Source organism: Eurosta solidaginis, chromosome 1, assembly GCF_040869045.1.
Source record: "Eurosta solidaginis isolate ZX-2024a chromosome 1, ASM4086904v1, whole genome shotgun sequence".
Taxonomy (NCBI): domain Eukaryota; kingdom Metazoa; phylum Arthropoda; class Insecta; order Diptera; family Tephritidae; genus Eurosta; species Eurosta solidaginis.
The window spans coordinates 351935699-351947966 of NC_090319.1; the positions used below are offsets into that span (position 1 = coordinate 351935699).

Consider the following 12268-nt stretch of genomic DNA (forward strand, 5'->3'; position numbering starts at 1 on the left):
GAGGGGCGACCCCGCTTAGAAAACTTTCTTCTAATTTAAAAACCTTATTTCTAAAATTTTGATGTTGCTTTGCCCGGGGTGCGAACCCAGGGCATTCGGTATGGTAGACGGAGCACGCTACCATCACACCGCGGTGGCCGCCAAGCAATATGAGCTTGTATGACTAATTAAAAACATTCAAATTCCTAATTCAAGAAAAACCTACCATGGACTACGAAGACCAATCTCAAAGACGATTTAAAAAAATTCGAAAATTTTACAAGAATTTCCAATTTTTATTTAGAGTTTTAAGAAATTTTTGTGTATACCCCGAAAGGAAGATAGTAACAAGTTGTACGAATTTCTGGTTCGGAACTAGACTTAAAGTAATAAATAAGTACTAGCACGTTAATAGCTTATTTTTCTAGTTATATATGCGACAGTTTGGATTTTCATATTTCATATTTAACATATATTTAAGAAATAGGAAAACCAAGAAAAAAAATTTCTTCCAGCTATAAAGAGCTTCCACTGTGAGTGTGGGGAACACTTTCGCACCAGTTCGAAACTATCGAAAAAGGTGATAATATCGTACAAGAAGCATGTAGAAGCATGAAGAATATCGGTCCGGACAGGAGCCAACGAAAGAAAACGAAAAGAAAATAACTAGATCTTAACTGTCAATTTTTACACTAGTTCGGAACTATGAAAAAGTGTCAATAAAGAACTAGCTCTAAAGTGAAAATTTGTACCTAGGGCGTAACTAGTGAAAAGGTAATACAGCCGGAACAATTGTCACCGCCTAGGACATCGCCAACTTAAATTCACAAGTTAACAGCATGTAAAAGAGATAGATGGCGAACTAGTGCTGGTCCGAAACGCACTAGATTCGCAGTTGTTTTGAACTAGAAATTTTCCCTACAGGGTATATGTAGTTTCAGCTGACATATCATTCAGTGTTCTTGATATTTCATTTTAAAGATATACTTTATATAAAGGTAATATCAGACAGCTGGGTATATAATGTTGGGTATGGCTCGAACTTACACTTTCATACTTGTTTCAATTTAATTATACGCCATATAATTTATTTGTTTCTTCAGAAGATGATAAGGCTCAATTTATAGTAATTTCAAGTATGATGCGATAAACTTTTGTGATAATAATTTTGTGCAAAGGTACTTTATGTTAATATCAATTTTTGTTATTCTGAATATAGCTGCGAATCGACTAAGTTTGTACGCGGAATATCTAAATTTTGGAAAATAACCGTAAAGAGGAGTGAAGTTGCCGGCAAAATACCGTATCAATTTGGCTCTAAAATTTATTTTATTTATTTTTTTTTTTTATTTTTTTTAATCATACATTTAAACCCTTACTCTAAACTGATTACAACATTCGAAAACGAGAAACAGCTTTTGGTATTTTAATTACGTATAATTACGTTATCAAAAAAATAGTTGATAAGGTCTTGTTACCAGAAGAAATTGCAAGTGTGTGAAAAATATTTCTTTGAAGAAAAAAAAAAAAACAAAAAAAAAATATACATATGTATTAGACCCAGAACAGCAAGCATTTTTGTAAATCGGATCTACATAAAAAGATTGTTAAAAATGTACGAGTTTAACCCTTCATGTCAAGTTAATTTTGAATTAAAAAGATATCTTGCCGTTATGCAAGTGGGCCTTAGGGTACCAGAATTTCTAAAAAACATCAATACTTTTTAACCCAAAAAGTGTTCAGATTTTCGTTTAATTCTCAGATGCGCATTTTTGCGTTTTGACAGTATAACCGTCTAGGCCAGTATCGCGGTTACAAGGACTGGTAATGATTTTCGGTAACGTAACACACGGATAAAAAATGTACCAATAAGATTCATGATAAGGCCGTTACGCACTTGTAGCAGTATTTTAATATCTATTTTAGTTTATAAATTTACCACACAATATTAATACAATAAATATGCAATTTGCTTAAGTTAATCTGAATACATAAAATGTGAAAATTTGTAAAACTTTTACAATACCAACCATGGAATACTCCACGCGCTTTTATGTAAATTATTTATCGAAAACAATTAACCAATAACTTGCAAATTTTTATTTTACTTTTCACCTCTTTAGCAGATAACTTCAGCACAAAATGACTAAAAAGCCAATAGTATATATCGCCATACGTAGTCCACCTTGCCGAGCTGTGCTTATGACAGCCGCCGCCATAGGATTGGAGCTGGATGTGCAGTAAGTGTTAATATAAGTTTATTTCGGGCACAAATTAAAAAGGTTATGTTTAAAAATAAATGTTAGTATGGTAAAAAATTGATATTAAGTGAAAAAAATAAATGGATGTAAACTATTTTGCAGTATGCAAAATTTCTAGAAAAAGGTCTAAATGTATAACAAAAAGTATTTACAAAATTAACGCTTTGAAAAAAATAAGTATTTTTGATTGAACAAATTTAAAGCCCAACTTCTGAAGAAAAAATTTTAATCTTGCTTAACCTTCATGTGCCCAGGAGTCTACAATTGTAGCAATTTGGGAAAAAAAGTAAAATAAAACAAAAAGTTCCGAAACAACAATGACCGAGGTTTTCAGTAGCTTAAAGTTTCGAAACAACAATGACCGAGGTTTTCAGTAGCTTCCTAATTATGAATTCTAAGTCGATAAAGAGCATAATATCACTCGAACTATTATTTGCTTGACCCCCTGACCCTACTTGAAAAAAACATCATCTTGCAGCCGGTAGTCTATATTTGTTGTCGCCATATAAATTTATCCCAAAATATATATATACGGGAAAGAACTAAATTGCTAGTCGAGCAACCAACGTAGGAGAAGTTGTTGTGCAAAGGTTAGTATACCATTGGGAGAACACCGGAAGGACTATAATTTGTGAAAACTTTGTCGTATCGCTAAACTTTGGCTAGTATTTAATATCCAAAGGTCTTGCTCTTCTTGGTTCTGTTCGCCAAAATAAGACCTGTACCAAATGAAATTAAGGCTGACCGCAATCTTACGTCCCAAGAAGAGGCAGAGCAGTCATAATACTTGCCAGTACATCTTTGACAGATTCAATTGTAGTTAAAAAATAAAACAAGCCACAATATATCCTTGATTACAATACAAACAAAGGAGGCGTCGACGCAGTGGATAAAATGTTTCTGCATATTCAACGAAAGGAAAAACTTTGCGTTGGCCCTTGGCCATGAAATTGAACACACCATTAAAAACATACAAACTTTTTTTTTTTGCACAAATAAATTTTAAATTCCAAACACCACCAGCTGTCAAATTACGATTGTGTAAGCTAAATTAAGTTGCATGAAGACCACTCAATTTATATCGAGATTGCCTCAATTTATTTTTCTCTTTGAACATAGTATTAGGAATATTCACAAGTGTATTCAAGAGAACTTAATAACATTTTTTAAGCAGTGTTTAATTAGCGCGTGGTCGCTCGCGATCTGGCGAAGGTTCATGCAAATGCATAACTTTGTCACCGCATTTCAAATTGATCTGCGTGCTCAGCAAGATAATATGGATGCGCTATGTTTTTGTTATTTTTTTTTAAATACTCTTCGAGCTTCAGACATATGAGCTATTATCAAAACATATCCTAACTCAGGCTTATATTATTACATTTAAAAAAAAATGTTTTTCTTTTCTTCTTTTTTTACAGAGACATATTTCGAAACTTAGACAAAATTACTAACCTTAATCTCTGTCGAACCGTACCTATTTTGGATGACAATGGCGTAATTGTGAACGATTCGCATGTAATTGATACTTATCTGGTGGAGAAATATGCAGCAGATGATTCACTATACCCTAAGGATCCACAAAAACGGCGAGAAGTTGATACGCTTCTTTACTTTGATGCATGCCATTTATTTCCGCGTGCTCGTTTAATTGTCGAACCAATTTTTAATCATGGTGCTGTTGAATTTGAGGAATTTCACATAAAACATATGCAAGAAACATATAAATTGTCGGAGAATATCTTAGGAGGTTCTTCGTATTTATGCGGGGAGCAGTTAACTATAGCAGATTTACATGCAGCAACATCGATTACTAGCGGAATGCTGTATGCACCACTCCACGATGAAACACATCCAAGGATTAGAGCGTGGCTAAATCGCTTGTCGCAGTTGCCATACTTTGATAAAATAAATAAAGAAGGTCTGGATGTTTTGATTGCCAATATCAAACAAAAAATTGAGGAGAATGCAAAATCAAAGGCTCAGTGAAGAGATAAAATAATACTTTAGAGAAAGGAGGCGTTCAAATATGGTAACTTGGAAAGTAATTCATAATTTAGAAGCAATGACGATTGTTAGTTAATCACTTCTGTGAAATTTTGCTGAGTTGGTAGTCTGGTAAAATTAGACCAGAAATAAGAGAAGCTATACAAAAAGTTACAACAAGCAGAAAATCCTTAAAAATGTAAAAAAAATATAAATAAAATATTGGAACTCCAAACCATTCGAGTGTATGGAAAAATTTTATTCGAGGTCAAAGGTAAAAAAAAAAAAAAGAATTTTTTTCGCAATTTTCAGCAAAAGGGTATGTTTTTTCATAAAAATTTATACGCGAAAATTGTAGGTCATAAACGTTGTAATCGTCATATGAGAAGACGAAAGATATATCGTACAGTCTTAGTGTATTACTACCATGAAAAATTCATCTGCCTTCCAGTTGCCGTTCGGTGTCAGCATAAGAGCGATGTGTAGTGGTTCTAGCTTCGATCAAAAGCGCTAGGTTAGGTTAAGAGGGCATGCGTGAGCGATACCCACACTTCCACTCGGAGAAATTTTTGTCCATTGTGAGTGCCCTCAGTAAGTACAGGGTGGTGACATATTCGTTTAACCCCATTACGTCGTAGTTATTCTTAATGAACCACTTTCTTTCGCTGATGAACCCAAGAAGAAGCGAGACGTCCACCTCTACAACCTCTGCCAGGCTGTCGAAGAACCGTGACCCCAGAAATCTGAGCCTTCTTCTTCGAAACGCCGGACATCGGCAGAGAATGTGGTAAATCGACTCCTCTTCCTCCTCATCCTGACAGCTTCTGCAGAGTGAGCTTGTTGGTATTCGCCACCGTCGGAACATTGGTGCATTAGAACAATGACCTTTGATGACACCCGTAAGTACTCTCACCGCAGAATTGTTCAGCTTGAGAAGGGAGCCCAGGCAGTGTAGCCATCCCAGTGCTGAATGAACTTTTCAATGAGGAAATAAGCAACGTGGCGCACGTTTTCAACCTTTCGTTGAATGCGTTTGTCATTCCGGAACAATGAAAAAATACAAGGATAATTCAACTATTAAACGCTGGAGATCTAGTAGCGAAGACATTGGAAACCATCCTGCTCCCTCATTTCACTGCGAATCTTTCCTTAGCCATACAAAAGCATGTCATCCGCAAAATTCACAGCACTACCACCGCGCTAAACGCAATGAACACCCAGATAAATTACGAATCGAACCAGCAAAAACCCCATAGTGGCACTTGACCGGTGAAACGCTTTTGACACAGTCACCCACTACACGCTGCTCCAAGACATAAAAGGTCCACTTAGTTCCCCTTATCTAAAAAGAAAGACCACAAATTATTTGATGGTTGGGTAGCGTCGGTTCAGTTGAGAAACCAAACCTCAAAAACTAGGATAATTAAACAGAGGGTGCAACAAGGTGGTGCCCTATCCCCATTTCCATTTAATTTCTACACATCATAGTTGGCTTCTCCATCAGAAGGAGTAACTATCATTTCCTACGCCGATGACTGCAAGACAATGGCAACAGGACCTGGCCTTTCCGAGTTGGAATCAGAATCAGGTGTGGTTTCAACCTCTGAAAATGAGAAAAAAACTGGAAATTCAACAGCTGTTAATATTAATGTCGATGCGGACCGGCTAGGGCAGTTCTGAGAGTTGATTCGGATCAAGAGTAGTGGAGGAAGTGTGGAAGGAGTGGTTTGCGCATTTTTTTGTGTTGCTGTTTTTTAAACATATCGCTCTTTATCCGAAACCAAGAGAATGGCTTATAAGTGAAACAACCAAAGAGCTGGCAGAATAACTGAAGGATAAAGAAATAGGAGAGCACGTAAACAGGTAAACAGAAGATGGAAAAAAGTGGGGGATGAAATACTGAAAGAAAGAATAGAAGATTTTTTCCAAGATTTTATTGTCACAGTTGCAGTTAGGATCGTCTAGTACGGGGTAACTCATGCAGTTATTATTACGTTGACGGCTATGGGTATGGATCCCATACTGCTGCTTCGAGGGATATAGTTACGGTACCGTTAATTTTTACAATAAAAGTTTTAGTTATAGTGCTGGTTGGAGTAGCGATTGCTGTTATGTTTATGGTTGTAGTGGTGGTTTCGATGTAAGTCACGTTCATGGCTACAGTTCTTTACGGCTACCACTTTCAGAAATACAGTGTTTCGCTTACGTTTACGGTTATATTAAGAGTTGCATTTATCTAAGCAGCTAGGATTACGGTATGGTTATGCTGATTGTAACGTTTACCATTTTAACTAAAGTTAAGTTTGCTACACACCCATTTTTTTGAAAAACTTTGTTGCTTTTATCCACACTAAATTTGTTTCAGCATGGCTCTAAAATTCAAGGAAACACCATCAATGAGCTAAGGTTTTTTTAGTTGTTTGCTTTTAATAAATTTTTCTTTTGTTGATTATGCTCGAAGTTTATATTTGGTAGTAAAGCGGCTAAAGTTCACTATTTTCTATTTAAATTTAACACAAAACTTATTTGTGAACTTTTTAAAGTACTTTTTTTATGTTTTCTTTAGGTAGTTGAAGACTTCTAAAATGAAGAAAAAGTCGCCAAGATAAAGCTCTTTTGTTCTAGAATCAATAAATTGAGTTGAGTTGATGGAAGTTGTAGCTCTTTGGTATGTGAGGCGAGGTGCGGCCAATATTGGCCAAATGTAAGTAAGCTGTCACCCAAAAAATGTGTTTGCAGAAAGAAAGTGAATTTTTCTTTTAGCGAGAAAAAGATCAGCGTTGGCGGTGGATAAAAAACAAATTGATGATAATACTCTCACCTCCCACTCTATTAGGTTGTCAATGCGGCCAATTTGCGAAGTGTAAAATGAAATTTCTAAATGGCATTAGTTTTTTCTCTACAAATGCTCTCTCATAGATCACGAAAACTTTTCTCATATATCTCCCATTTGATTTTTTATGCATTTGTTAGGCTTTACTTTCGTAGCATTTGTTTTTTATACTTTTTATGAATTTTAGTTAGATAAAATAATATAGAGATGATCAGAGTGATGAGCTTTATTGATTTAACCATGTCTTCCAATCTGTTTGAAGTCAAAAGCGTTTAAATTTCTTGCATAAATGGGCTTTATTGATTAAAATTCGTGTGCTAATAAATTTACCCTCACACCAATCTTTTTTCGATCGCGATTGGATTCATACAATCGACTTTGCAAGTAGAGTGACTTTCATAATTTTTTCCTCATATCAGCAGTTTAAACTTGAAATTTATTCAAATGCTTAAGATTAAATTATTTACAATTTTCTTAACAGTACTGAATGTAATTATAACATACATATATACAGCAGCGAGCAAAAGAATAGGAGTGACAACTTCTAAAATATGTTACCAATAAAACTTTTGATGTGTAAACATCTTAAGTCACGTTATTGCGAAATCCTGAATGTAAGTAAGTCTAAGCGTAAGCGTAACTATAAGTGTAGTCTTTGTAAGAGGTATGCTATATGACGAATACATTTATTTTTCTTTTTGTAGAGTAACGCGAGAACAATGTGGAAGAGTTGATGGATGGGAAACCACACAACACGTCACCTACATTTGTATAAATTAGACTCTCTGAGCATATACACAATTTGTATGCATGCCAGAGCACGAAAAGATGTATTCGCTACTGTTTTAATGGAGAGCAAGGGCCAGAGAGTGTTTACAAAAACGAAGCACGTGGTTAGGTATTCAAGTTGAAATTTGATTCTTTTTAGGGTTTTGGTGGTTGTAGCATCTTTGTACAGTATCTGGCTTAATTTACAGGAAATATAAAAGTGCAGGCAAAGAAAAAATAAAATAAAAAAGAATAAGATTAAATTAAAATAAAAAAATTTTGATAAAATAAAGTAGTTAAGTAAAATAATATAAAATGACATTCAATAAAGTAACATAAAATGAAATGAAATAAAATAAATAGAATAGAACGAAATAAAGTAAAATAAAATAAAATAAAATAAAATAAAATAAAATAAAAAAAGGAAATAAAATAAAATGAAATAAATTAAAAATAAATAAAATAAAATCAAACAAAAAAAAATAAAAATAATATAAAATAAAATAAAAATTTTAAATAAAATGAAATAAAAGAAATAAACGAATTGCACAAAAATAAATAAAATATAGAAAATTTATATATTATAAAACCAAAAAGAAGTGTAATCAAATAAAACAAAAAAAATAAAATAAAATAAAATAAAATAAAATAAATTAAAATAAAATAAAATAACCTATAAGTAAAATAACCTATAAGTAAAACAAAATAAAATAAAATAAAATAAATTAAAATAAAGTGAAATAAAATAGAGTAAAATAAAATTATATTAACCCTAGTGAGATAACGTACGTCTGTGAGACGTGCATCGTATTAATTTTGCTCCCAGTCTACCACATTCGTAAAGAGCGAACATTCTCATTCTCAGTTTTCTCAGCCACCATTACCGGCTTGTCAGTGGGGGGTGTTTTTCAGTAGTAACTTTTTTGGTTTGCTGAAATATTTACGATTGTTTTTTAAAAATACGTCTAAGAGACGTATCGTTATCTTTTACGTGACTACAAATTTAATATGTAATTTTTGCCTAAAATGGTAATTTAAGCTAATATTTTTAAGTATAGTTTAAAACAGTTAATTTATTCAATTGAAGTACAAAAAAATTTATTTTATTTAAATTTTTTTGCTTTAAAATGAAGTCCTTCGAAACGGACTGATTTTGGTAAGGACAAGTCCAAGACAAGTAAAACTTTAATTTTTAATATATTAAAAAAACAATATTTTTCTTAAAAAAACTTTTAAAACAAGTGAACATATATCAAATAAATGATAAAAAAAAAAAACAAAAAACAAATATAAGTTTTTTATATCTTCAGGGTCCTTAATCTTGAGCACGTCTCTCAGACGTACGTTATCTTTCTAGGGTTAAATAAAACAAAATTTAATTAAATAAGATATACAAAAAGAATAAATAAAAATAAACTATAATTCAAATTAAAAATAATAAAATAAAACTAAATTTAATAAAATAAAACAAAATTAATCGACGAGTTATCTGTTTGCTATCACAAACCCACCAATATAGCAACGCAAAATTATCTATATGTTGTCAAGAAGTTACCGATTTGTTGTGAGATTGTTACCGGGCTCCGGAGGAAAAGTTATCCGTTAGTTATTAGAACTTTATCAAAAATAGTTTTTCCGAAGTATATAAATTTGTTGGAAACTTATAGATTTGTTAACGGAGAGTTGCCAATCTGCTATTCGTGTATTATCGATTTGTTGTCGAAAAGCTATAGATTTCTTATCGAAGTGTGATTCATTAATTCTTTTACGAAACAAATACCGATAAAGCTTCAATATAAAACTAATGACTCATGAACAATCCCTGGATAACAAGCCGAAAAGAGAACAAAAAAAAAAAAAAAAACAAGAAGAATAAATGCTGATAACAAATTGATAGCAAGCAATATTAGAGCAAATCGCAAATTCTGCGATAATCATTTGATATCAATACTTACTTACTAATACGTAACCGATAATAAAATAACAACTTTACCAATACTTGGTACTCACGCCTTTTTTTAAACGGGTTTATTTAGCTTGACTCTGTATAGCGGCTGGCCGTTGCGACCGAATTTTGTAATTAAAGTTTAAGTAACTTCCCTATAAGATACACGCTTGAAACTTGGAATATAGTTCAGAACCGGATGACAATGCAATAATAAAAAAAAAACTCCGCTAGGTGGCGCATGGATCGAAATATTAAAAAAATCGTATTTATGCTCCGATTAAGCTCATATTTGGAACACTTATAACATACTGAATAGAAAGCAACCTATGGAACCGTCAAATTTCTATTGATAGTGATAAGGAAGACCAACTGAACCTTAATCCGGTTATGCTACGCTTCACACCTTTAGAAAATTCACGCGCCCAACGCTTTTATTTAGTTAATTGTCTGATCAACGGCTACCATGGTGTGATGGTAGCGTGATCCGCCCCGAATGCCCTGGGCTCACACCCCGGGCAAAGCAACATCAAAATTTTAGAAATAAGGTTTTTCAATTAGAAGACAATTTTTCTAAGCGGGGTCGCCCCTCTGCAGTGTCTGGCAAGCACTCCGAGTGTATTTCTGCCATGAAAAGCTGTCAGTGAAAACTCATCTGCCTCGCAGATGCCGTTCGGAGTCGGCATAAAACAAGTAGGTCCCGTCCCACTAATTTGTAGGAAAAATTAAAAAGAAGCACGACGCAAATTGTAAGAGAAGCTCGGCCTAAAATCTCTTCGCAGCTTTTCGCGCCTGACATTTATCTAGTTTTTTTATCAACGCCCTAGATTGCTGAGGAGTGTGATGACTAGTACCTAGGACCTACTTAATTATTTTCTAGCTTTTAGTATTATTATTATTTAATTTAAGTATTGTTTTCAATAAAACATTTTTTTTTTAGTTATTTATTTTAAGAAAAAAATCGTCAATGAATTCAGTTACTCATACTATGCAAACCAATCTCAGAAACGTTTTCGAAGAAATTACAATTCGAGAAAATTTTACGAATGTTTCGCACTATTTATTTCATTTTGGTAAAGGTCTAAAACCCCACATCCATATGCTACGATATCTTATCGAAAGAAACTGTTTTTGCTGAATAAAAAGCAGATTCAAGTAGAACTTTCACAACTCAGGCTCGATCGCTTTGTCAGAGCTGACTGTGAAATATTAAAAAAAAAAAAAAAAAAAAAAACGAAATGACCGAGGAAAGACCGGTCAACTGAAACTCTGTTAGTATAATTTAATAAATGAACCTTGCTTTCTTGTATCTTCATAGCTATATATTTATATAAGGGTTAGTGACTTCAATACTTTTTCTTTTCTTTAGCGGAGATATCTGGATATCCCACATGACGACAATAATTTAACAAAACGATAGTACAGACCAAAATACATAATGATTGTTTCCTAGGCTAAGCACAAATAAGTTGGGAGATAAGCACCTTAGGATACTGGGACTTAGTATGTTTGACACGAGTAAAAGGTGGCTTGTTTTTTAGAGTAACTTTTAAGCCAAGTATTTTCCAATATGATTTACAAGACGATATATAGCAAATAGCGGTTAGATCAACTTCCCACAAATTTTTGATTCTGAATTAACCGGTTTAAAAATCAATTAAAAAAAGAAAGTTCACCGAATGTAATCAACAGCCATATATGTAATACTCCTATAATTGCTAATAGAAAATGTTCGCAATATGTTTTGAATTCGAAATCAAAACAAGACAGCCTATAAAATTGTTGTGATTGTAGCAGCATAAGTGTGACAAGAAAAAATTTAAATTAAGTTACATTCGATTACAAAAACAAAAACGTTTAAACAACAATATATCGGCACTCTGAAGTTTGGGAATGTACCCTTACATATATGGCCACAGTTCTGTTAAAAAAATATTACAAATAAAATACTTTTTTTCTAAATATTTTAATGTTGCATTTTCCAGGCCTTGGTCCCAGCATTTTCGGTGTGGTAGTCCTAGCACCCTAACATCATACCAGGCTGGTCGCTAAATCGGGTGTGTTAACTGAGAATTATTAATGTCACCTTAAAAATACCAATGAAAACTGTAAAAATATAACATTAGCTGTTGATATTTTTTTTGAAACGATAGTCATAAGAACAAAGTAGTGAGCGTAAGTTTCTGTTAAAAATTAACTGATGTTCTTCGCTGTTTAAATGACCAATGAAATCAGTTTTTTAACTTAAAAGTCAGTAAGATTGATGAGAATCTGTTATTTTTACAGAATATTGGAAAATGGGACCAACAGTAATTCCTCTGTTGAAATGAGTATACAAGTTTGTTCTCTTGACAAAAAACTCCGTCGAACTAACCATAACTTTACTTAATAACTTGTAATATAAGAACAAAAAACCGAGTCGTTGATTTATGAGTTTCATTGCTTGCCTTTGCAGAAAATATCGTAGTGGTAACACCTTGAACAGCTGTTTATATGACA

The 12268-nt window shown here is 33.1% G+C and overlaps 2 protein-coding genes across 13 annotated transcripts in view; one reads left to right on the forward strand and one right to left on the reverse strand.

Moving 5' to 3' along the window:
- Positions 1-12268, reverse strand: part of klg (klingon) — a 561744-nt gene that overhangs the window by 359169 nt on the left and 190307 nt on the right. The window lies entirely within an intron of this gene.
- LOC137238066 (glutathione S-transferase 1-like) lies at positions 1180-4461 on the forward strand. 12 transcript variants are annotated; one of them, XM_067762642.1, is made up of 3 exons: positions 1180-1400; positions 2106-2219; positions 3659-4461. In XM_067762642.1, exons 2-3 carry the CDS (start codon positions 2122-2124, stop codon positions 4224-4226), a joined length of 666 nt encoding a protein of 221 aa, XP_067618743.1. In that variant the 5' UTR covers positions 1180-1400; positions 2106-2121; the 3' UTR covers positions 4227-4461. The 12 variants fall into 12 exon arrangements, with proteins under 12 accessions (XP_067618743.1, XP_067618742.1, XP_067618748.1 ...); XM_067762641.1 differs by having other exon boundaries at positions 1181-1400; positions 2103-2219; XM_067762647.1 differs by having other exon boundaries at positions 1197-1217; positions 2103-2219.

Coding starts and splice junctions, on each gene's coding strand:
- LOC137238066 (XM_067762642.1), top strand. CDS start 2,122: ATGACTAAAAAGCCAATAGTATATATCGCCATACGTAGTCCACCTTGC. Junction 2,220..3,658: donor GGATTGGAGCTGGATGTGCA/GTAAGTGTTAAT, acceptor CTTTTTTTACAG/AGACATATTTCGAAACTTAG.